Source organism: Bufo bufo, chromosome 2 (genome assembly GCF_905171765.1).
Source record: "Bufo bufo chromosome 2, aBufBuf1.1, whole genome shotgun sequence".
NCBI classification, from domain to species: domain Eukaryota; kingdom Metazoa; phylum Chordata; class Amphibia; order Anura; family Bufonidae; genus Bufo; species Bufo bufo.
Window position 1 is genome coordinate 248,753,625 of NC_053390.1, and position 22,494 is coordinate 248,776,118.

The 22,494-nt window shown below is 43.7% G+C and overlaps 1 protein-coding gene across 1 annotated transcript in view; it reads left to right on the forward strand.

The window, feature by feature from the left end:
• The window catches only part of LOC120988701 (protein HIRA), a 44,393-nt gene that overhangs the window by 15,960 nt on the left and 5,939 nt on the right, over positions 1-22,494 (forward strand). The window contains exons 13-24 of the mRNA XM_040416349.1: positions 2,366-2,451; positions 2,573-2,761; positions 3,453-3,611; positions 4,261-4,456; positions 8,918-9,019; positions 9,295-9,443; positions 9,523-9,684; positions 9,812-9,870; positions 10,012-10,117; positions 13,938-14,060; positions 15,041-15,204; positions 15,636-15,724. Coding sequence (XP_040272283.1) covers positions 2,366-2,451; positions 2,573-2,761; positions 3,453-3,611; positions 4,261-4,456; positions 8,918-9,019; positions 9,295-9,443; positions 9,523-9,684; positions 9,812-9,870; positions 10,012-10,117; positions 13,938-14,060; positions 15,041-15,204; positions 15,636-15,724 — 1,584 coding nt within the window. The remainder of the gene's footprint in view (positions 1-2,365; positions 2,452-2,572; positions 2,762-3,452; positions 3,612-4,260; positions 4,457-8,917; positions 9,020-9,294; positions 9,444-9,522; positions 9,685-9,811; positions 9,871-10,011; positions 10,118-13,937; positions 14,061-15,040; positions 15,205-15,635; positions 15,725-22,494) is intronic.

Genomic DNA, 22,494 nt, shown 5'->3' on the forward strand with positions numbered 1-22,494 from the left:
GTCCATAAAAACAGTCTAGCAAAATCTGCCTTCCAAAAACCGTATGGCATTCCTTTTCTTCTGCGCCCTGCCGTGTGCCCATACAGCAGTTTACGACCACATATATGGGGTGTTTCTGTAAACTACAGAATCGGGGCCATAAATAATGAGTTTTGTTTGGCTGTTAACCCTTGCTTTGTAACTGGAAAAAATATATAAAAATGGAAAATCTGCCAAAAAAGTGAAATTTTGAAATTGTATCTCTATTTTCCATTAATTTTTGTGGAACACCTAAAGGGTTAACAACGTTTGTAAAATCAGTTTTGAATACCTTGAGGGGTGTAGTTTCTAGAATGGGGTCATTTTTGGGTGGTTTCTATCATGTAAGCTTCATAAAGTGACTTCAGACCTGAACTGGTCCTTTTAAAAAGTTGGTTTTTGAAACTTTATGAGAAATTTCAAGATTTACTTCTAAGCCTTGTAACGTCCCCCAAAAATAAAATGTCATTCCCAAAATGATCCTAACATGAAGACATATAGGAAATGTAAAGTAATAACTATTTTTGTAGGATTAATATGTATTATAGAAGTAGAGAAATTGAAACTTGGAAATTTGCAAATTTTTCAAACTTTTTGGCAAATTTGGTATTTTTTTTTAAATAAAAATGAATTTTTTGGACTCCATTTTACCAGTGTCATGAAGTACAATATGTGACGAAAAAACTGTCTCAGAATGATCTGGATAAGTAAAAGCATTTTAAAGTTATCACCACATAAAGTGACACTAGTCAGATTTGCTAAAAATGGCCTGGTCCTTAAGGTGAAAATGAGCCCGGTCCTTAAGGGGTTAACCAGCTCAGTGAGATGGACAAAAAAAAAGGAAAAGAACAAACCGCAAGTGACGCTATACAGAAATTTTATTGAATAGCTCAGTGACTATATTAAATTGATATGTAATTAATTACTTACAGTTACAAAAGTATTTAGATCCAGGTGCTGTTTTGAAAAGTATGTGACACAACCCTTTAAATTGAGACTAAGCTGCGTAAAGGCATTGTGATCAATAGACTTCACATCCCAGGCTGAGGAAGAGGCTGCTTCACACCCCTGAGCTCCACAGCCCTATCCAAAAGTTGATCATTGGTGTTGCTGCCAGTTGGAGCCCCAATGATCAGCTATTGATGAGGCCTATCCTGAAAATAGGTAATCAATATTTAAAAGGCAACCTTTCACCATGAAAATGCAAAATCTGCAGATAGCATGCTATAGATCAGGATTTGATGTATAGTTTATGGGAAAAGGTTCAGTATAACATGTATTTAATTTAATTTTGTGTTAATTCTGGGCTTTGAAGTCCAGGAGGCGGTCCTATCTGGGGGAAGGCTGTCAATCACTGATAGGACCACCTCCTTGACTTCAAAGCCCAGAATAAGCAGAGATATAAAGCAGTAAACTACAAGTTAGGGCTTGTTCACAAGACCCTGGTTTGGTTCCACATCCAAGCTGCATTTTGTTTTTTTTGCGGCTCGGGTGCGGACTCATTTACTTCAATGGGGCCGCAAAAGATGCGGACAGCAGTCCGTGTGTTGTCCAATCCATTGCTCAGTTCCGTGGCCCCCGCAAAAATTATGTCATGTCCTAGTCTTGTCCGTTTTGCGGACAAGAATAGGCATTTCTATAAAGGGCAAAGGGCAAATTGCGGAAGGCACACGGGCGGCATCTGTGTTTTCCGGACCGCAAAACACAGCACAGTTGTGTGAACAAGCCCTTATACTGAATATTTTCCCATAAAACATAGATCAATCTGCTCAGCTCCTCCTGCTCTATATTATGCAGGCCTACGCTCAGACACCATGTTCAACATAACAGGTTTGATTTAACTTCCAGAAAACCCCTTACTAACACACTCAACTGGTTCTAAGTAAGTTTTACTGTAGTGAACATTTTGAGATGCCAGGCAGACATATTCCTTGTTGCCAAGTATAAAATAATATGAATTTAAAAGGCATGCGGTGTGAGTTCTAATTAAAAAAACTAATGACAAAACCCAGTCGGCTACACTTTGTATTGGCTCATCATTTTAAGGCGTCATTAGTATCCTCCCTGTCCATGCCCACCCCTTCAGTGTCACTTCTCTGTCTACTTAGTGGACCCTTTCGGCTGGCATTAAAATGGGTCTGACGTTCAGTACTAGCAGACCTATAGTCATCTGTGCGCAGACATTTTCCATGGAGACGGCTGGTCTAATTTAGCCTTTTCTTCTTTCTCTGTCTTCATGTCCAAATTGTCTAAAAAAGGACATTTTCTCTAGAGCGGCTTTCTTTGCTTCACTGAAATAAACCTTGTATTTTATTAGTTAATTATATAGAATTATTATTTTCAATAGAACCTTTTAAAGAAACAAGTGGAAACTAGGACAGCGGATGGACGGCGTAGGATCACCCCTTTGTGCATTGCCCAGCTGGACACTGGGTTTGTATGAAATATTAAACTTAGAATTATCTTTTTAAATCTCAATCATTTAATTGACTATGTGTAGTCAATCCTGCACTATGTTGTATGCACTTCTTACTCTGGCTATTTGTATTTGCAGGGATTTTTCTACAGCTTTTTTCAATAGTATTCCTATATCTGGGTCAGTCGCAGGATCCATGCTGTCATCTCAGAGCAACCAGCAGCTCTTATCCCTGGATTCAAACACCAACAGCTCTTTAGGGGCGAAATCCACCCTAGAACCCACAGGGAATGCAAAACCATCAGAAGAACCTGCCAACAAAGAGAGGTATCATGAAATGAGAGGATGTCTAATGGTGCTAACCATGGACTGGGAACGGCTAGTTCTCCTGTCTCTCCTAGTCATACAGAATTCTTCAATGTGGTAAAATTGATCCAATTATCTTGTGAATCCATATCTTGAGGGAAAATGTTCCTTGTGTAAAATATTAAATAGTTTTGGACATTAATATACACTATACCAACCAAATACCTAAGATTGCAGCAGCATTTGTCCCCCTCCTCTCTCAGCAGGGGGGGGGGGGGTAATGGTAGGGGGTAAATAGGTGACATTATTTATAGCACATCGTTTATGGTTATTGTCGTGATTATAATGCATGGACCGTCTTGATTTTCTGCAGAATAGGCAGATTTATGTATGGATCTGGAGAAAACTGTATAATATTTTTTTTGTGGCACAACCCCTTTAAAGGAGATTTCCAGAATTATGGACCTTTTTAATAATCACCTGCAGAGTATGGTAATTAATGAAAAGAAAAAAAAAATCATACTCTGCAGTGATGTCTCCTCAAGGTGCACATGACCCAGCAGTGACGTGCACACATGAGCCTGTCCATACATTTTATAACTTCACATTGCCACGAGGGATAATAAAAAAGGCCATAATCCAGAAAACCCCACTGTGAAACTGGTATAAAATGTCTTCAATTTTTAAACCCTTTTACAATTTTTCATTTTAGTGCAAGCATTGCTCCCATTGCTTCTTCAACGCCCACAAGCGTCTCTGCCCAGCCGAAGATTGAGCCCATGAAAGCACTTGATTCTCGATTCACTGAACGATCAAAAGCCACCTCAGGGACAACAGGAATTTCACATGTGAACCAGGTCGCTAATGACCGGTAAAAAAAACTAAAAATTTACAGTATCCGATACAAAATTCTATCATATTTTTATTTATCGTTAGTCTCTGTGAAATGCCTGATGGGTATGTGTTGCTAAGGCTACTTTCACACTAGCAATTTTGCTGGATCCGGAAGGTTTCATCAAAAACACTTCCGTTACTGAAAATACAGCCATCTGCATCCATTATGAACAGATCCGGTTGTATTATCTTTAACATAGCCAAGACGGATCAGTCATGAACTCCATTTAAAGTCAATGGAGGATGGATCCGTTTTCTATTGTCAGAGAAAACTGATCCGTCCCCATTGACTTGCATTGTGGGACATGACAGATCCGTCTTGCTCCGCATCCCAGGACAGAAAGCAAACTGCAGCATGCTGAGCTTTGCTCTCCGGTATGAGAACGGAATGTATTTTGAGCATTCCGTTCTGTTCTGTTACGTTTTGACCCCATTGACAATAAATGGGGACAAAACTAAAGCGTTTTTTTCCAGTATTGAGACCCTATGACGGATCTCAATACCAGAAAATATTAACTCTAGTGTGAAAGTAGCCTGTTCACCCGCCGGAACAGCCTGCCAGAGTTCCTTGCCGCTAGTGTGAAACTAGCCTATGACAGTTTTTTTCATTTTCTTACCTTGAATAGACCAAAAGATCATAGTGCATCAAAAGAAGCAAAGCCTCGTGACTTAGAGAGCAGTAGTGACAGTGAAGAAAAAAATCTTGCAACTAAGTCTCTCACCAAACGAAAAGCTGAAGTGGATACAGACCTTGGAGAGAAAAGAAAAAAGGGGCGACCTCGAAAAGACTCTCGGCTTATGTCCGTTTCCCTCGCTGTGCAGGTTACTGGAACTTGTTTTTATTCTTAACACCACCAATTGTGCAATGGGCAACGAAATGTAAAGTGCTGTACAGTCTTTAAAGGGAACCTGTCACCTGGATTTTGTGTATAGAGCTGAGGACATGGGCTGCTGGATGGCCGCTAGCACATCCGCAATACCCAGTCCCTATAGCTCTGTGTGCTTTTATTGTGTAAAAAAAACTTTTTTAGATATGTAAATTAACCTTAGATGAGTTCTGTCAGAGATGAGTCCAGCGTTCTCTGACTGAGCCCAGCACCGCCCCGCATCCTCCGAATCTCCACCTTGCTCCCTGACGTCACAAAGCTAGAGCTAGCGCATGCGCAGTGTCGGCATAATGTTCCTTCCCTGTGCTGGCATCCGCCTCAGGAAACTAACTACGCTAGCTCGTGCATTGCGAGATTACAGAGCTCTAGCTTTGTGACGTCGGGGAGAGGGCTGCACAATGGTAAAGTGGCACACATTTGTGGGAGTTTTTATCATGTAAAACAGAAAATGATTACATTTTAAAACACAAATGCACATATACTGTAGGGTACACTGTACAATTACAGTATAAAAAATGAAACTGCAGTAAATAGACACTCTTATACTCACCTTGCCAATCCACTGGCATTTTGATGGCGCCCGATTCCCCCTGGCACTCCACTTCCTGCTCCTATCTTGACACTGCAGCCAATCACTGGCTGCAGTGATGATGAACCACTTTAGCCTGTGATTGGCTGAGCAGCATTGTCCAGTTGTTTCCTGCTGTCTAGATAGGAGTAGGAAGTGCAATGCAGCAGGGACCCAGGCATCATCAAAACGGCAGCGGTGGGGGATTGGCGAAGTAAGTATAAAGTGTTTACTTTTTGTAACCATTTGATGGCCATCAGAGAGCTTTTTTTTTTTGTACTAGAAAGCTCTTTCTTAGGTCCATTCACATATCCGTATGTGTTTTGAGGATCTGCAAAACATGGACACCGGCAATGTGTGTTCTGCATTTTGCAGACCGCACATAGCCGGCACTCTCGTAGAAAATGCCTTTTCTTAGAATAGGACATGTTCTATTTTTGTCCGCAATTGCGGACAAGAATAGGACATGTTCTATTTTTTTTGTGGAACGGAAGTGCGGATATGCAAATGCGGATGCGGACAGCACATTCCGGCCCCGTTGAAAATGAATGGGTCCGCACCTGTTCCGCAAAATTGTGGAACAGATGCGGACCCGTTTTGCGGACGTGTGAATGGACCCTTAGGTGTATAAAGAAAACACTCCAAACTCATGCCGTGGGTTTTTCATCTCAATAATAGATATACATTAACAGTTAATAACGTATGTATTAGTTATGACAGTAGTTGACATATTACTGTATTTTTGACACATATTGGCAGATATATTTAAGGGCTTCTTCATGATTTTCATAAGACAGGTCATCAATATCGGATCAGAGGGAGCTCCCGACTCTCCCCCTTATTTGCCTGATACTTTTGTTCTGGCATCGGCTTTCTCCTCTCTTCCCATTAACAACCCTAAGGCCCCTTTCACACGGGCGAGTATTCCGCGCGGATGCAATGCGTGAGTTGAACGCATTGCACCCGCACTGAATACCGACCCATTCATTTCTATGGGGCTGTTCACACAAGCGGTGATTTTCACGCATCACTTGTGCGTTGCGTGAAAATCGCAACAAGCTCTATATTGTGTGTTTTTCACGCAATGCAGGCCCCATAGAAGTGATTGGGGCTGCGTGAAAATCGCAAGCAAGTGCGGATGCGGTTTGATTTTCACGCATGGTTGCTAGGAGACTATCGGGATGGAGACCCGATCATTATTATTTTCTCTTATAACATGGTTATAAGGGAAAATAATAGCATTCTTAATACAGAATGCATTGTAAAATAGCACTGGAGGGGTTAAAGAAAAATAATAATTTAACTCCTCTTAATCCACTTGCTCGCGCTGCCGGCATCTCGTCTGTCTCCTTCTTTGCTGAACAGGACCTGTGGTGACGTCACTCCGGTCATCACATGATCCGTCACATCAGGTCCTGTTCAGCAAAGGAGACAGAAGGAGATGCCGGGCTGCGCGATCAAGTGGACTAAGGTGAGTTAAATTATTATTATTATTTTTTTAACCCCTCCAGCGCTATTGTACTATGCATTCTGTATTCAGAATGCTATTATTTTCCCTTATAACCATGTTATAAGGGAAAATAATACAATCTACACAACCCCGATCCCAAGCCCGAACTTCTGTGAAGAAGTTCGGGTTTGGGTACCAAACATGCAGGATTTTTCTCACGCGAGTGCAAAACGCATTACAATGTTTTGCACTCGTGCGGAAAAATCGCGCGTGTTCCCGCAACGCACCCGCACATTTTCCCGCAACGCCTGTCTGAAAGATGCCTAAGGCTAATTTCAAATGAGCGAACGTACATCATCTTTGCGTTCATGAAATATCTATATTGTGCATTTTTCAATCACCCCTGTCGCCATAGAAATTAATGGGGCTTGCTTGAAAAATGGAAGGCATCTGGATGCAATGTGTTTTTCACTGATGGTTGCTAGGAGATTTATATTGTTTTTCCACAATTGTGAAGAATAACATCAAAACTAATTGCATTTGTGTGGAAAAACAAAATGAAACCCTGAATGCAATTGCAGAAATAAATGATTAAACTTGTATGCAAAACCATCAATTTTTTCCTGTACAGATCCTGACCCAATCCTTATAGGTCATCGGTATCTGATTGGTGGGAGTCCGACTCAGGGACCCCTGCTGATCAGCTGTATGAAGAGGCTACTGCACTTAGTGAGAGCTTCGGCATCTTTCTAGGCCATATGATGGCACATTCATCAGTCACATGACTTAGACACAGCCCAGTCTCATTCAAGTGAGACGCTGTCCAGTCAATTTGGAGCGCTTCACAGTGATGCAGAAGATATGGCATTGATTAGGTAAATTTCGCTAGGTCATCCAGTGTCAACAAGTCATTCCAGAGCGTCTTCCCCTCCAGTCACAATGGCGTCTGCTCCGGATAGGCTCGCTTACAAAGGCTGATCCCGCAAGAGTATTGCAAGAACATCATGTCTTCTGAATTGCTGTGAAGTGGTCCGCATTAATTGGACAGTGTCACATCAAGGGAGAAGGTATCATCCATTTTTAGACCACATTTTATAAGTTTTGATGGCAGGATACACCAAAACCTGTGGAAGACTGACAAAATAAGACTCAAAGTAGGACGGGAGAAAAAATTGGTAGAAAAGTTGTCTTTCTGAAAGTCATGTCTAGCATGTTGCAAATTATATAGAATTGTGGCCCATACACTTCATATATTTATGCTACTTTCACACTTGCGGCAGTGTGATCCGGCGGGCAGTTCCGTCGTCGGAACTGCCCGCCAGATCCGCCGATCTGCCGCTGACTGAAAGCATTTGTGAGACTGATCCGGATGCGGATCCGTCTCACAAATGCATTGCAAGGACGGCTCCGTCTCTCTGTTGTCATGCGGACAGACGGATCCGTCTTGCACATTTTTTTCACATTTTTACTGGTCTGCGCAGGCCGGAAGGACGGATCCGGCATTCCGGTATTCTGAATGCCGGATCCGGCGCTAATACATTCCTATAGGAAAAAATGCCGGATCCAGCATTCAGGCAAGTCTTCAGTTTTTTTCGCCGGAGAGAAAATTGTAGCATGCTGCGGTTTTCTCTTTTGCCTGATCAGTCAAAACGACTGAACTGAAGACATCCTGATGCAAACTGAACGGATTACTCTCCATTCAGAATGCATGGGGACATACCTGATCAGTTATTTTCCGGTATAGAGCCCCTGTGACGGAACTCTATGCCGGAAAAGAAAAACGCAAGTGTGAAAGTACCCTTAGAGCAGCAGGTTTGTGCCACAAATTCTGCCGCAAATCAAGACACTTTCCGGACACAGTGATATTGATGTATCGGATTGTTAAGTGAAGATCGTATTCATATGGATTATTTATTTTCATTTATTTCACAAAATTTCTTTAACACCTGGCACTATTTTTAGTGATAATGAATTAATGATTGATGTAGATAGTTAGTTAGTTAATTACTTGTTTTATATTTCATTAAGAAATTTAGTGAAATAAATGAAAATAAATAATCCGGGGGGACATAATCTTCACTTGATCCAATAGATCTCCCCCTTGTGTTTATGTTCGGCATATACAGTGAAAATGCTCCTGAACATAACATAGTTTGCCAATGTATTTTTCATTCAATTCAGTATCTTTCTGAAGAAATGAAGCCTGGAGGTAAAACAAAAGGCCAATAATCCACAAAACAGCGGCTATAAATGAATATACAGCAAGAGCTGGAGTCTTTGGAGGATGTCATGGCTTATTCCCCAGCATAGCTTTGGTTTTAATCTATCTCTCATTTTAAAGGTTGTCTGAGAAATCACTTTAATTTTTTTATTACCAGTCTCAGGTGGCTTCAACATCCGAGAAGGACTTAACATGTGTTACACCAGCATTATCAGTTAGACTGCCGATACCAGCCATTCAGAAGTCCTTTACCTTACAGGTCAGTCATCTATACATTTTTACATATTGGGGGCATTCACACAACTGTGTTCATTTTGCAGTCAGCAAATTGCAGATCTGCAAAACAAGGATGACAGTTGTGTGCGTTTTTTCCGTATTTTATGAATCAGCAAGTCCCGCCCCTTTGTTAGAAATGCCTATTCTTGTCCGAAAATGGACAAGAATAGAACTAGCTTTGCAAACAAATACAGTTAAAACCTAACATAAGCACTTTTTCATGGTACTTGGGTGCCAATGATTTGCTTAACTTTTCAGATTAGTCAAGATCCCTCAATATACATTGAAGTAGAGAATGACCTGCGGACAGTAGGAGGATCAAAACTAAGCCAGCTCAAGTGTAACCGAGAAGGGAAGGAGTGGAAAACGGTGCTCACAAGCCGCATTCTTGCAGCAGCAGGAAGCAGGTTAGTGGCGTCCCATGGCTGTCTCCTCCTAACAATGTTATGCATGCAATATATTTTGAACAATATTTTTCTTTTTCAGTGAGTTGGTATGTGTAGCCTGTGAGAAGCGAATGTTATCCATGTTTTCCGGTAGTGGCAGACGAGTATTTCCTCCTATCATTCTACCTTCCCAAATCTCTACTGTACAATGTACAGGTCGTTTTGTCATGGCTCTTACATCCTCAGCTGCTCTTTCTGTATGGTAAGAACAGTTTTGCCTAAGGTGCTTGCCCACCGTAGTGTATATACATTGCAGTGTAATAGGAGATTCCAGGTATATAATTGTGTAGCAGCTATACATATTTTTTATCTTTTTTTGTTTTTTGTAGGGATGTCCTGAATCAGAAATCTGTTGTAAAGAATGAGTCTTTATTGCCTATTTTAGCAGGTAACCACTTTTATACTGTTCAGATTTTTAACCATATTATTATTATTATTATTATTATTATTATGGTCTTCACATTAATTGATAAAATGCCACTATTTCCTTCCTTAATATATTCTTTTTTTATCACTATTTTTGACTCAGGGAGTGATTTGACGGTTTCTCAAACATTACTTACCCAGAGAGGTATACCTGTACTAAGCCTGTCTAATGGGAAAGCATATTGCTTTAATCCTGCACTCTCCACGTGGTAAGATTTCTAAGTGTTTTTACAGATATGTCACTATTAAGATCAGTCTCTATGCTATTAGTCAGTTTTCCAGAGCTCTTCTTTCCTGTTCAGATCCTATAGGCAGCCATGAACATAAGATTAAAGGGGTTTTGCCGTTTGTTTAAACTGATGATCTATCCTTTGGATAGATCATCAGCATCTGATCGGCGGGGGTCTGACACTCAGGACCCTTGCCGATCAGCTGTTTGAGAAGGCAGCGGCGCTGGCAGTAGCGCTGCGGCCTTCTTGCTGTTTACCGCAGGCCCAGTGACGTCACGACTAGTATCAATGACCTGGGCGGGGCTAAGCTCAGTTCACTTGAATGGAGCTTAGCCCCGCCCAGGCCGCTACCTTCTCAAACAGCTGATCGGCGGGGGTCCCGGGTGTCGGAACTCCGCCGGTCAGATGCTGATGATCTATCCAGAGGATGGAATATAGTCATAGTTTCAACCAGTGATGAGAAAATCCAAACTGTCAGATATAATATTTTTTCAAATGAAGCTGTACCGAAATGGTCAAAATTGGTCACCTTTTGGCTGACTTATCTTTTATGATACAGTAAAAATTAAACAGTTGTAAAACCCTGTGAAGTGGATTGTTTTGTGCTATTCAAAATCTAATTATATTAAAGGGGTTTTGTAAGACTAATATTAAATGGGTTGTCTCACTTCAGAAAATGGCATTTATCATGTAGACAAAGTTACCACGAGGCACTTACTAATGTATTGCGGTTGTCCATATTCCCTCCTTTGCTGGCTTGTCATTTTTCTATCAAATTTTGCATTGCTTGTTTCCAGGGGTTACGTGCACCCTGCAATCCAGCAGTGGTCGTGCTTGCATAAGCCAGATCTTTTTGCTATAGTGTGCAAGCATGGCCACCTCTGGATTGCAGGGTGGTCGTAACCCCTGGATATGAGCAGAGTATAATGTGATGGACAAATGAATGAAGCCAGCAAAATATGGACAATCAAAATACATTAGTAAGTGCCTTGTATTAACTTTGTCTATACAATAAATGTCATTTTCTGAAGTGAGACAACCCGTTTAATGACCTATTCTTAAAAGGTTTGTCTTGCATTTTGATACTGACAGCCTATCTTCAGGTTAGGCCATCAATATCATAACATCTCTATCCATTACACAATGGACGGAGCTGCGCTCCAGAGCTACAACGAAACAGCTGATCAACCAGGTGTCGAACCCCAACCATCTGATGTTGATGACCTATCCTGAAAATATCAAAATCCTGGTCAACACCTTTCAGCTCTGACATTGAAGACTCTCCTAATAACAGTCAATCAATATTAAAAAGTCCCAGAAAACACCTTTCTACTGTTTATTACCTAAACCTACCATAAACACTTAAAGTTTAGTTCATGGGATTTGGTAGCAATTCGATAATGCCTATTCCTCAGCCAAAACGCCTTACAGGAACACTAAACCAAAAAATTCATAGATGTCCTCACTGTTTGCTGAGTCTGGAGCACATTCTGCATGATCAAAACAGGTTTTGTACAAAAGGAATACACTTAGAGTATGGTGGCTCACTCTGTACACAGCTGTGGAAGTGGGTGCTGCTAAGTCTACTATGACTCACCCAGTCATAAAAGGGATTGTAGTATATGTATGTAGAGAGACTGAGCACTCGCCAGCTGGGCCAAGTGGAGACCAAGAACAAGTATATATAATGTAAGAGTAATTTATTGGTGGAATATTAATAAATGGCTCTGAAATTATAATGCAATAAAATATAAAATACAATACTAATATAAAATGATGTAGTACCCAAATAACGAATTAAAATGTAATAATAGCACCTACATAGATACAATAATATAACATAGACAATGCTAAAAAGAGATAAAAAAGGGCAAATATAGTAATATAGATGATATAAAAAACAGTATAAAATGTAGAAGTGGTTATATATTCGATAAGTATTCGGTATATATTCGATGAACCACTGCACAGTCCAGTGAAGAAATATGCCAGGTATAGTGTCCGATGATAAAAGCGGATAAATGTCCCTGTATTTAAAGAGATAGATTCGCTTGTATAGAAACAAATCAACGTATAGTCTAGGAATAGGAATGCACCTGTTATATGCCGTCTGTTGTGAGTATAACCGTGGCGTCCCACGAGGCTCACTGAATCAGATTAGGCAGTACCTGGGTCTAGTCGCTTGCTCAAGGTGGTCATGTAGCTCTCAGCATGAGAGATTTCTTGATAGCTTTTCACCGATGTTGCAAGCCTGGACCTAGTTGGTAATTATCAAGGCGTCTTACTTCGTTCGCATTTGCGCGGTGTCACTGTTCCGGCAAAATTAGAATCCAATTGTCGGGATGTTAGGGTCTCATAAATGTTCATCAGCTGATGTCCTAAGTGTACAGAAACCAAACGCGTTTCGGGGTCCTTTCCTGGCCCCTTCCACTGAGGAAGGGGCCAGGAAAGGACCCCGAAACGCGTTTGGTTTCTGTACACTTTGGACATCAGCTGATGAACATTTATGAGACCCTAACATCCCGACAATTGGATTCTAATTTTGCCGGAACAGTGACACCGCGCAAATGCGAACGAAGTAAGACGCCTTGATAATTACCAACTAGGTCCAGGCTTGCAACATCGGTGAAAAGCTATCAAGAAATCTCTCATGCTGAGAGCTACATGACCACCTTGAGCAAGCGACTAGACCCAGGTACTGCCTAATCTGATTCAGTGAGCCTCGTGGGACGCCACGGTTATACTCACAACAGACGGCATATAACAGGTGCATTCCTATTCCTAGACTATACGTTGATTTGTTTCTATACAAGCGAATCTATCTCTTTAAATACAGGGACATTTATCCGCTTTTATCATCGGACACTATACCTGGCATATTTCTTCACTGGACTGTGCAGTGGTTCATCGAATATATACCGAATACTTATCGAATATATAACCACTTCTACATTTTATACTGTTTTTTATATCATCTATATTACTATATTTGCCCTTTTTTATCTCTTTTTAGCATTGTCTGTTATATTATTGTATCTATGTAGGTGCTATTATTACATTTTAATTCGTTATTTGGGTACTACATCATTTTATATTAGTATTGTATTTTATATTTTATTGCATTATAATTTCAGAGCCATTTATTAATATTCCACCAATAAATTACTCTTACATTATATATACTTGTTCTTGGTCTCCACTTGGTCCAGCTGGCGAGTGCTCAGTCTCTCTACATACATATACTACAGGTTTTGTACAAATCCTGAAAAAAAACTAAGGGTTTAAAGAGGACCTATCGCCACTCCTGACATGTCTGTTTTAGTAACTACTTACATTCCCCATGTGATAACAATTCTGGGGCATCTATTCATATGACAGCAGTTCTGTCACTCATCTATCACTTGCCAGGTGGATTCGGTCAGCGAATCGGAGCTGTGGCCGCGCAAGCGCGGTGTGCTCCCATTCACTTGTATGGGGAGAGTGCTTGGCGGTGGCCAGACCCTGGAAAACCCGGGGTCCTCCAGCCACCACTCTCCCTGTTCAGTTCTCGGCATAGGTGTGGGGCCCAGAGGTGGGACCCGCACCTATCAGACAATGGGGGCATATCCTAGCGATATGCCCCGGTTGTCTGTGATGGGAATGCCCCTTTAAAAAAACCTGTTATGTTCTTTAGTAAATTGTTTTTATGTATATACTATTGCTGGTTATTGTTTTAGTTTTGTGTAGTCATTGCCAAAGTACACATTATTTCCATTTCTTAAGAGGTTTCTCTTAATTGCTGACTTCTGCACTTCAACAGGAACCTGGTATCTGATAAACAAGACTTCTTGGTGCAGTGCGCAGATTACAGGAACTGTTTGCCCTCACAGGAAGCCATGATATGCTCTGGACCACTAGCCATAATCCAAGGACGAGCGTCCAAGTAAGAAAATCTTATTATATTCCAGCAGGTGTTGCTAGGTGATGAATTAAAAAAATTTTTTTTAAGGATTATTCCCATCTCATACATTGATGGTATATTGCTAGGATATGCTATCAATGTCAAATAGGTGTGGGACCCACCTCTGGAACCCATTCCTATCTCCAGAACGGGCACCCCAAAGTGTAGGAAGAGCAGCCGCACAAGCATGGCCACCTTCCGTTCTCAGCTATGGGACTTTCAAAAATAGGTGAGCGTGCTCCCTCAGCTATTTTTGGAATTTCATTAGCAGTGAATGTAGAGCACGCTGCATGCGCAGTGTCCTCTCCTTCACTTTGGGGGTCCTGTTCTAGAGATATTGATGGCATATCCTAGTGATATGCCATCAATGTCGGAGATGGGCCAACCTCTTTTAAAGTATACCTTCAATACTACTAAAATGAAAACCTACACATTACATAGTGCCTTGTAACGTAAGTCATGAGGTGCTGAAACTGTTAAGCTTCCAAGGAGCTTCTTTGCCCTGCTAACAAACAGGTGGCATTTTTTTTAATTCATTTTTTGCACCTGGTGGGTCCTTACACAGATGAATTTGCACTGGCATTTTTTTGGGCTGTGAAAACGTCAGAATATCCACGCGCCTCTTTTTAGCCACCTACATTTTTTTGCAGTTTCGTTGCCCACTAGCGTTGTCTCTATGGAGTAAGCATGCTGTGTTTTTGCACAGAAACCAAAGAGATATAAAATGGCACCTAATTTGCCAATACAACAGGAGCAACAACATGTCCTGTGTTTTATAGCTCCCACAGACCTTCAGCTAACATCTGGAGCTGATATTTTTACCATTAAACATGTACACATGCAGAACAATGTAGTGAACCTAAATGTTTCCAGACTTTGCCTTGCATCAAAAACTATTAATTAAAAATGCTCGTATTTTTTATTACCTTTTAATCATTGATTTAATCTCGTGTCACGTGCAGTGCAGGCAGACAGGCCGCTCACCTTTTTACAATGCCTCACCAAGTGCAGCAGGAAACAACCATGGCTTACCTTGAGAATCAGATTGCAGGGGCCCTGATACTACAGTCAAGCCAGGAATACAAATACTGGTTGCTCATCTATGCACGTTACTTGGTTAATGAAGGTGAGTTTTGATCTGCTTTGATCTTACTGTTTTCCCAAGCAGTCTTTCATTTAGGGTCCATTCACACGTCCGTACGAATGGTCCGGATCTGTTCCGCAATTTTGCGAAACGGGTGCGAACCCATTAATTTTAAATAGGGCTGAAACGAATGCGGACACTGTGCTTTCCGGATCTGCAATTCCATTGCCGAAAAAAATAAAAATAGAACATGTCCTATTCTTGTAAAAAAAAAAAAAGGTATTTTCTATTATAATGCCGGCGATGTGCGGTCCGCGGAATGCACAGTGCTGGTGTCTGTGTTTTGCGGATCCGCAAAACTCATACGGACATGTGAATGGACCCTACGAGTGCAAAAATATATATATACACTAAGTAAACAGTTATTGTACATTAAAGCAGATATGAAACATAATTGTCTTTACACTACATAGGTTTTGAGCAAAAGCTTCGTGAAGTGTGCCAGGAACTCCTTGGCCCTGTCCATCACTCATCTGACAGCCAATGGGAATCTAAAATATTGGTAAGCTACTTGGTATTCTTGTAAATACAGAATTATTTTAAATGTTAATCTGTGTAAAGGGACCTTTAGAGTATTATCTGGCACAAATAATCATATAAATCATTGTTTCTGCACTGCAGATCATGCTGTGTAAACAGCGATCCACTGCCCAGAAACAATGGTTCTGTATGAGGATGAACAATTGCAGTAGTAATTGTTCTTCCCCATACTGTGGAGGTGATTCCTGCATGTAAATGCAGCTCTCGCCTCTAATGAACAGGCAATTATCTGGAAGGAGTGGTTCCTTCCCGATAATTGACTGCTCAATCGGCACATGTAAGGCCTCATTCACACATACGTGGATTTTCATGGACCACGGTCCGTGAAAAAACGTCCTGCTAAGTGCTCAAGCGCACGGTGTCATTGGTTGCTATAACGACGTGAGCTTCGTGCCGCCGCTGCTGTACATATGGGAGGTAAAACCTGCCAAAATTAAAATTAAATTGAAAAACCTAAAATTATCATTAAAATAACATTTTAATTTCATCTAGTGTCTGCAAAATCCATGCCAACATTTAAAAAGAAAATTCAATTCCTCCATTTGAGTTTTCTTTTCCAAGTCAAAAATAAATGTAAGCGTGAATAGCCTTTTTCATTTTAAATTTCCACTTTGTCAATTAATTCTCCTCTTCATATAGTGAGTTTTTCATGTCAAAATAATAAATTAAATGAAAACACCAAGTAGAAGCCTGAAATGGTAGATTGAGATTTCAAATTAATCTCTTGCAGGCATTTTCCCTGCCAAAGTCAAATGAAAAAGCCCATTTGAATTTTCATTTTAACGTTGTACTAACATTTACATTCATTTAAATGAGCAGCAGTGGGCGTGGTGCAGCATGCAAAAACTAGACTTTCTCGCTGGTATCATTGGGGGACACAGGACCGTGGGTATAGCTTGCTGCTGCCACTAGAAGGCGACACTAGGCTGAAAAGTGATAACTCTTCCCCTGCAGGCTATACCCCCTCCAGCCTGGAGAGAGCATGTCAGTTTTTAGCTTAGTGTCGTAGGAGGCAGGCCTCCCTGCTTAGCAGGGTGGCTCTTTTACAATTTTGTTTTTATATTATTTCTTAAGGGGCACAGATTCGCATGCGTCTGTCTCCCTGGGAGGCTGGCTGGTGTTGCCTGTTCCACCGCCCAGCCTCCCCCAAGAAGACAAAGCGGACCAGGGCAGCCTCGCTCCCCTGCTTCCCGCCAGCAAGAGGGCCACCTCCTCCCCAGCCCTTCTCTGCCTGGACCCCTGATGCCTGGTGTCAGCGGTCGTGGGGTGGCCCTGCTGGTACAAGACTAAGGGTGAAGAACACAGATGAAGACAGGTGAGTATTACTCTCCCTCCCTGTCCCCCTCACATGGCCCCCTTCTTAAGGGGGTAGCGAATCCTCCACCCGTCGCCCATCTCACCTCAGTACGAAAGGGTTAATCCCATTCCGCGGCGGCATCTTATTTTCTGTCTCCCACCCCTTCCTGATCTAGACTTATCAGGAGGGAGCATTCAAGGGGATTCCGCAACAAACAGGCACCTTCGGCGCCCTATTCCGGACCCCCGCTCTCCGACCGACCGGGTGGGCTTCCCGGTTGGCCAAGCGACACTTCTCGGCGACTCCTTTTCGGGCGCCCGCTAAGCCATCCCAGGAGGGCAGGCAGAACGGATCCCCTTGTCCGCCGAACGCCGCAAAATCTAGGCCCCGGCTTTATTTTGGGCCTACTGAGTTATTTCTTTCTTTTACCTCCGGCCGCGTTATTACTCCTCCGATGGGCTTACGCGGTCAGTGAACACAGGCGGCCGCATTCCGGATATCGATCCAGGTACGCTCTGTTTTGACTAGTGGTGAGTCCCGGTCGGCCGGCGTGTTAATTTAGTCCTCGGCTTTGCGGCCTTCTAAGCCGCAACTTCCTCCCTCAGGTATGGGGGAAGCGGATCCTTTTTTCTAGCGCGAATCTCCCCGGGAGCCCGCTGGCTCCGCCCCGGTCCTTGGGCGGCTTAACCCTTCCTGCACAGCCACCTTTTTAAGGCCCCTGTTTACTCTAGGTTTCTATCTGCAGGCTCAATGTGCCTTAATATGGCGGTATACAGCCCTTCCTGACCTCCTCTCCATATGAGGCTAGGTCCTCACCTAGAAAAAATTAAAAAATAATAATTATGCGCCATACAGATCCTGCCCTCCTCAGCCCACATCACCGCAGGATCACCTTGTCTGGTGTACCAACTGGGCCTGTACTCCATCCTGGACAGTGGAGGACTTCTCTCAGTTCTCCCAATCGCACTCCGGGGCTGTTGGTGGATAACGGTCCACCTGCGCAAATCCAGTGGAGTGCATCTGAGGATTCCCAATCCGCCCTCCGGGCCGTTTGGTTGATTATGCTCCAACTGAGCAAATCCAGTGCAGTACACCTTAGGGATTTCCATTCCGCCCTCTGGGCCGTTTGGTTGATAATGCTCCAACTGCGTAAATCCAGTGGGGTACATCTGCAGGATTCCCAATCCGCCCTCTGGGCCGTTTGGTTGATTATGCTCCAACTGAGCAAATCCAGTGCAGTACACCTTAGGGATTTCCATTCCGCCCTCTGGGCCGTTTGGTTGATAATGCTCCAACTGCGTAAATCCAGTGGGGTACATCTGAAGGATCCCAATCCGCCCGCTAAGGCCGGTTGGTTGATAATGCTCCAACTGCGCAAATCCAGTGGAGTACATCTGCAGGATTCCCAATCCGCCCTCTGGGCCGTTTGGTTGATAATACTACAACTGCGCAAATATCAAACTGCGCAAATCCAGTTGAGGACAACTGAAACTTCCCATCCACCATCCGGGGCGTTTGATATTTCTCCTCCTGCGCAACACAGCGGAGGACCTCTGCAAGTTCCCAATCCACCCTCCTGGGTCGTTTGGTTAATAGAGCAGACCTTTAGTTCCATTCCACCTACGGGTAGTTTGGTTCTTATGTCAGCACCGCCACAGCCTGCAACAGCCATGGGCTAGAGGCTGAGAGGTGGAACTGCGCACGAGCGGGCCGAAGCAGGACATTTATTCGGACTCTGACATGAATCCGGATCATTTTTACAAGATTTCATCCGTGCTAGCCGGTTTTGGTGTATGCATTAACCCCTTCCTTATGCATTGGTGTATGCATTAATGCCTTCTGTCTATCGCACTACCCCCTTTCCTAACCGGAGGATTGCGCTACCATTGGTTGCTATTCCATCTCTCATTTGCCATCACATACTTCCTATGGCATTACAGTCTACAAACGATCCATTAACGGGGGAATCACTATGCATCTTTGCATGCTGTATTTCAACTACGCCACGTCTCTAGATGCCTTGGCTGCCTTCACAGGTGGTCCGTGGCAACAGTTGGTACCCGCTGGTACCTGATATTCTCCATCTAGTTCTAGTGGCATATGGATACTAGGGATATTCCTATATTGTATCCCTCTTTTCTTCATGCACTTATTGGAGACACAAAAATGTTTGCCTTTGTGCTCTCAGGGGGGTCACCCAGCCTTATGTGTCCTAGGGTCTCCCCATCCCCATGAGCCTCCACCGTTCAGGTCAGTCACACTGCACAGGGTACTGTGATCAAGATCCAGCAAGCAGGATATTCGACTGACTCCGGATGCTTCGTCCACCACTCATCCTTATCTAAGTGAGGGTGTTATGCTGGCACTCCGCAGTGACTACTACAACGACTTCTCCTTCGCAGGGTAGTCTTCACGCTAGGGCTAGATGCTCCTAATCGCTGTAGCGGGACAGCCCCCCTCAGGTAGGGGTTCTACCCTGGTACTTATTTGGCAGTTGCTCCTGTTCAGTGCCCTTTTCAGGTGGAGGGTTTAAGCTTAGCTCTACTAACTGGGCCAGCTTGATACCAGGTCTTCTACTGGATGTCCTCAGGCCTTCCCCTCATGTCCACGCTGGCGGAGCATGCGGTAGCCCCTACCGCACGAGGGGTGTTTGAGTCACCATTACATGCTAAGGTTCCTACTGCATAGTTCTTTCGTCAGGCAACGGATTCCCCTAACACGAGAATCGGTGACCTCTATGGTGTGGCCTACTCCTCAGCTGGAGTATGGTGTGAGCATTACTCTTGGGGCTTCCCTTGTATGGCCTCCTCTTCAGGCGGAGTATCGCATTACCACTAGATTCTGTAGAGCGCCAGTCTCACATGGGAATGTGCTTTTAGTTCTGGCCTCTTTCTGGTTTACTACCAATAAGGGTCCGTGGCTCTGACAACTGTTGTCCTTCTGTCGTCGGCTCGGGCGTGGCGATGGTGTAGTTACCATGGCTGATCAGCACCTACCTTTGGGTGCGTTCTACTGGGTAGTTCAGTCCCTACGGCACTCGTCAACACTAGATTGCCGTTCTAAGCGGGACTTGGATTCTAGTAGTCATTCCGTAACGCCATTGGTGCTACCTCTCTTCAGATATCAGTAATGTCTACGTCACCTCAAGCCAATGGTGGTTGTTCTTCACTGCTCATTCCAGGGGTATAGCGGGTGTCTGTTACGACGTCCCCCACTAGTAGGGGTTTTGTCCCCGGAGCAGATCACATTCTTCCTTTCCGATCTCTCCTCGAGTTGGATAACTGATCTCCTCCTTATCCTTCTGTCTAGCTGACCAGTAGCCATGGGTTGTACGACTCTGGAAGCCCATCTCTATTTTGAATGCATTGGACGTCGTAATCGAACTTCACCTGGCAAGAGTATTTCTCTCATCTTTGTTCCACTCATCTGCCCTTCCAGGCAGCGTTGCCGCTTGGTTAAAATATGGTCACTGACGGGGCTTCCCATCACTGGTGGTGCTCACATTGGCTTTACTTTACCTTTCTCGCGTGGTATTGATGCTTTGGCCGGCAGTGGGGGTTTCTTAGTGATTCTCAGCAGCTTCTCTCACTAGAAATCTCTCCACAAGCCTCTACGGCTATAAGGGCGTTGGTCTACCAATATTCCGCTCCCTAGGGGGGCGTTCTCTTGACCAGAGGTGAATCCTGCGGACTTGGCCTTTTGGTTCTACTTCTACAGCTGCGGCCAGGAGCCAGCTGTTTGGTGGCGTTATTATTATTTTTTTCTCAGAGTTGGTACGCCTTCTTGTACGTACTTTTTTCTTTAAGTATGAACACAGGGCAGTGTTCCGTCCAGGATCCTCTTTTTTCGCAGAAGGTGGTCGCCTTTCCACGCCCTCACAGACATGGGCTTCTCTTCTTTCTCTCTCGCATTACTCAGACCGAGCTCTCCATCAGCCATGTGATATGGCCTCTGAGCTTGCTTGTCCTTGACTAGCGCTTACAGCCGTACGGACTTCTACCAATTTTTATCCTGGGGGCCCTTGTCAATGCTGACTGCATCCAAAGGATGTTTTCCAGATAGATCCGTTCTACAGTTGCTCAGACATTCCGCCCTTGGGTAAGGCAACGCCCAACTGAGTCTTGGCCCACCCGACCAGCGGACGGCGCTTCTCGGGTCCATCTCCTTCATGCAGTAGCTTTCCAGTGTGGAAGGCAGTATCTTGGTCCTCCGGCACACGTTTTTCTCCATGGGCATGTGATTTGTTCCCTCCCCGTGGACTGCTTTAGGACGTCCCACGGTCCTGTGTCCCCCAATGATACTAGTGAGAAAACGAGATTTTTGTGAAACTCACCTGTAAAATCTCTTTCTCGCGTAGTTCATTGGGGAACACAGCTCCCACCCAGTTATTTCTGTTTGCCGTGATTGTTGGCAGTTGTGGAGCCAGTTTTGATCCGACTGGCGTTGGCCAGTTGGTGGTGGTTTAGTTTTTTCTCCTACTCCTATTGCTTGGGCACAAACTGACATGCTCTCTCCAGGCTGGAGGGGGGTATAGCCTGCAGGGGAGGAGTTATCACTTTTCAGCCTAGTGTCGCCTCCTAGTGGCAGTAGCAAGCTATACCCACGGTCCTGTGTCCCCCAATGAACTACGCGAGAAAGAGATTTTACAGGTGAGTTTCACAAAAATCTTGTTTTTGTACTTGCCGTAAGATCTGTTTCTCTTCCATTCATTGGGAGACACAAGGCGGCAACCTGGTCGTCTTTGCACAACTTTTTCAAGTTTTACAGGGTGCACACCTTCGCGGCTGCGTACGCGTCTCTGGGGCGTAGAGTTTTTCAGACGGTGGTTCTTTGATTGGCAGAAGGGTTCTTTGTTATGCCCACCCTTGGGGACTGCTCTGTAACGACCCATGGTCAAGCCTGTGCCCTCCAATAATACGGATGAGAAAACTACATTTCTCGTTAATGGCATTGGGGGCACAGTACCATGGGTATATGCCCAGCTACCACTAGGAGGCACTTGATATAAAAAAAAAGGTTGGCTCCGCCCAGGTAAGCTATACGCTCTCCACAGCACTAGGCTGTTCAGTTTTAGTCTAGTGTCTGTAGGAGGCAGATCTGACCTGCTTTTTTTGCTGCAGGTCTTGCTGCTATTTTATTTTATTTTTTCATCTTAACTTTCTCTTGAATGCATTGGGGGACATAGCACCATGGGTATATGTCAAACTGCCACTAGGAGGCTGACACTAGAAGTAAAAAGTGTTGGCTCCTCCTATCTGGGCTATACCCACTGCAGATGCACGAGCAAACCAGTAGGTGGTCATTCCACTTCCTTTGCGGCTCCCCCGGTCCACTCCAAGGCCTCCCATCTACTTTAGTCCCCGGCTTTTGCCGGGACTAGGCTGCGTTTTCTCCGCCCCCCCCCTGGTGCTTCTTTTGCCCTGTTTTTCCCCTCT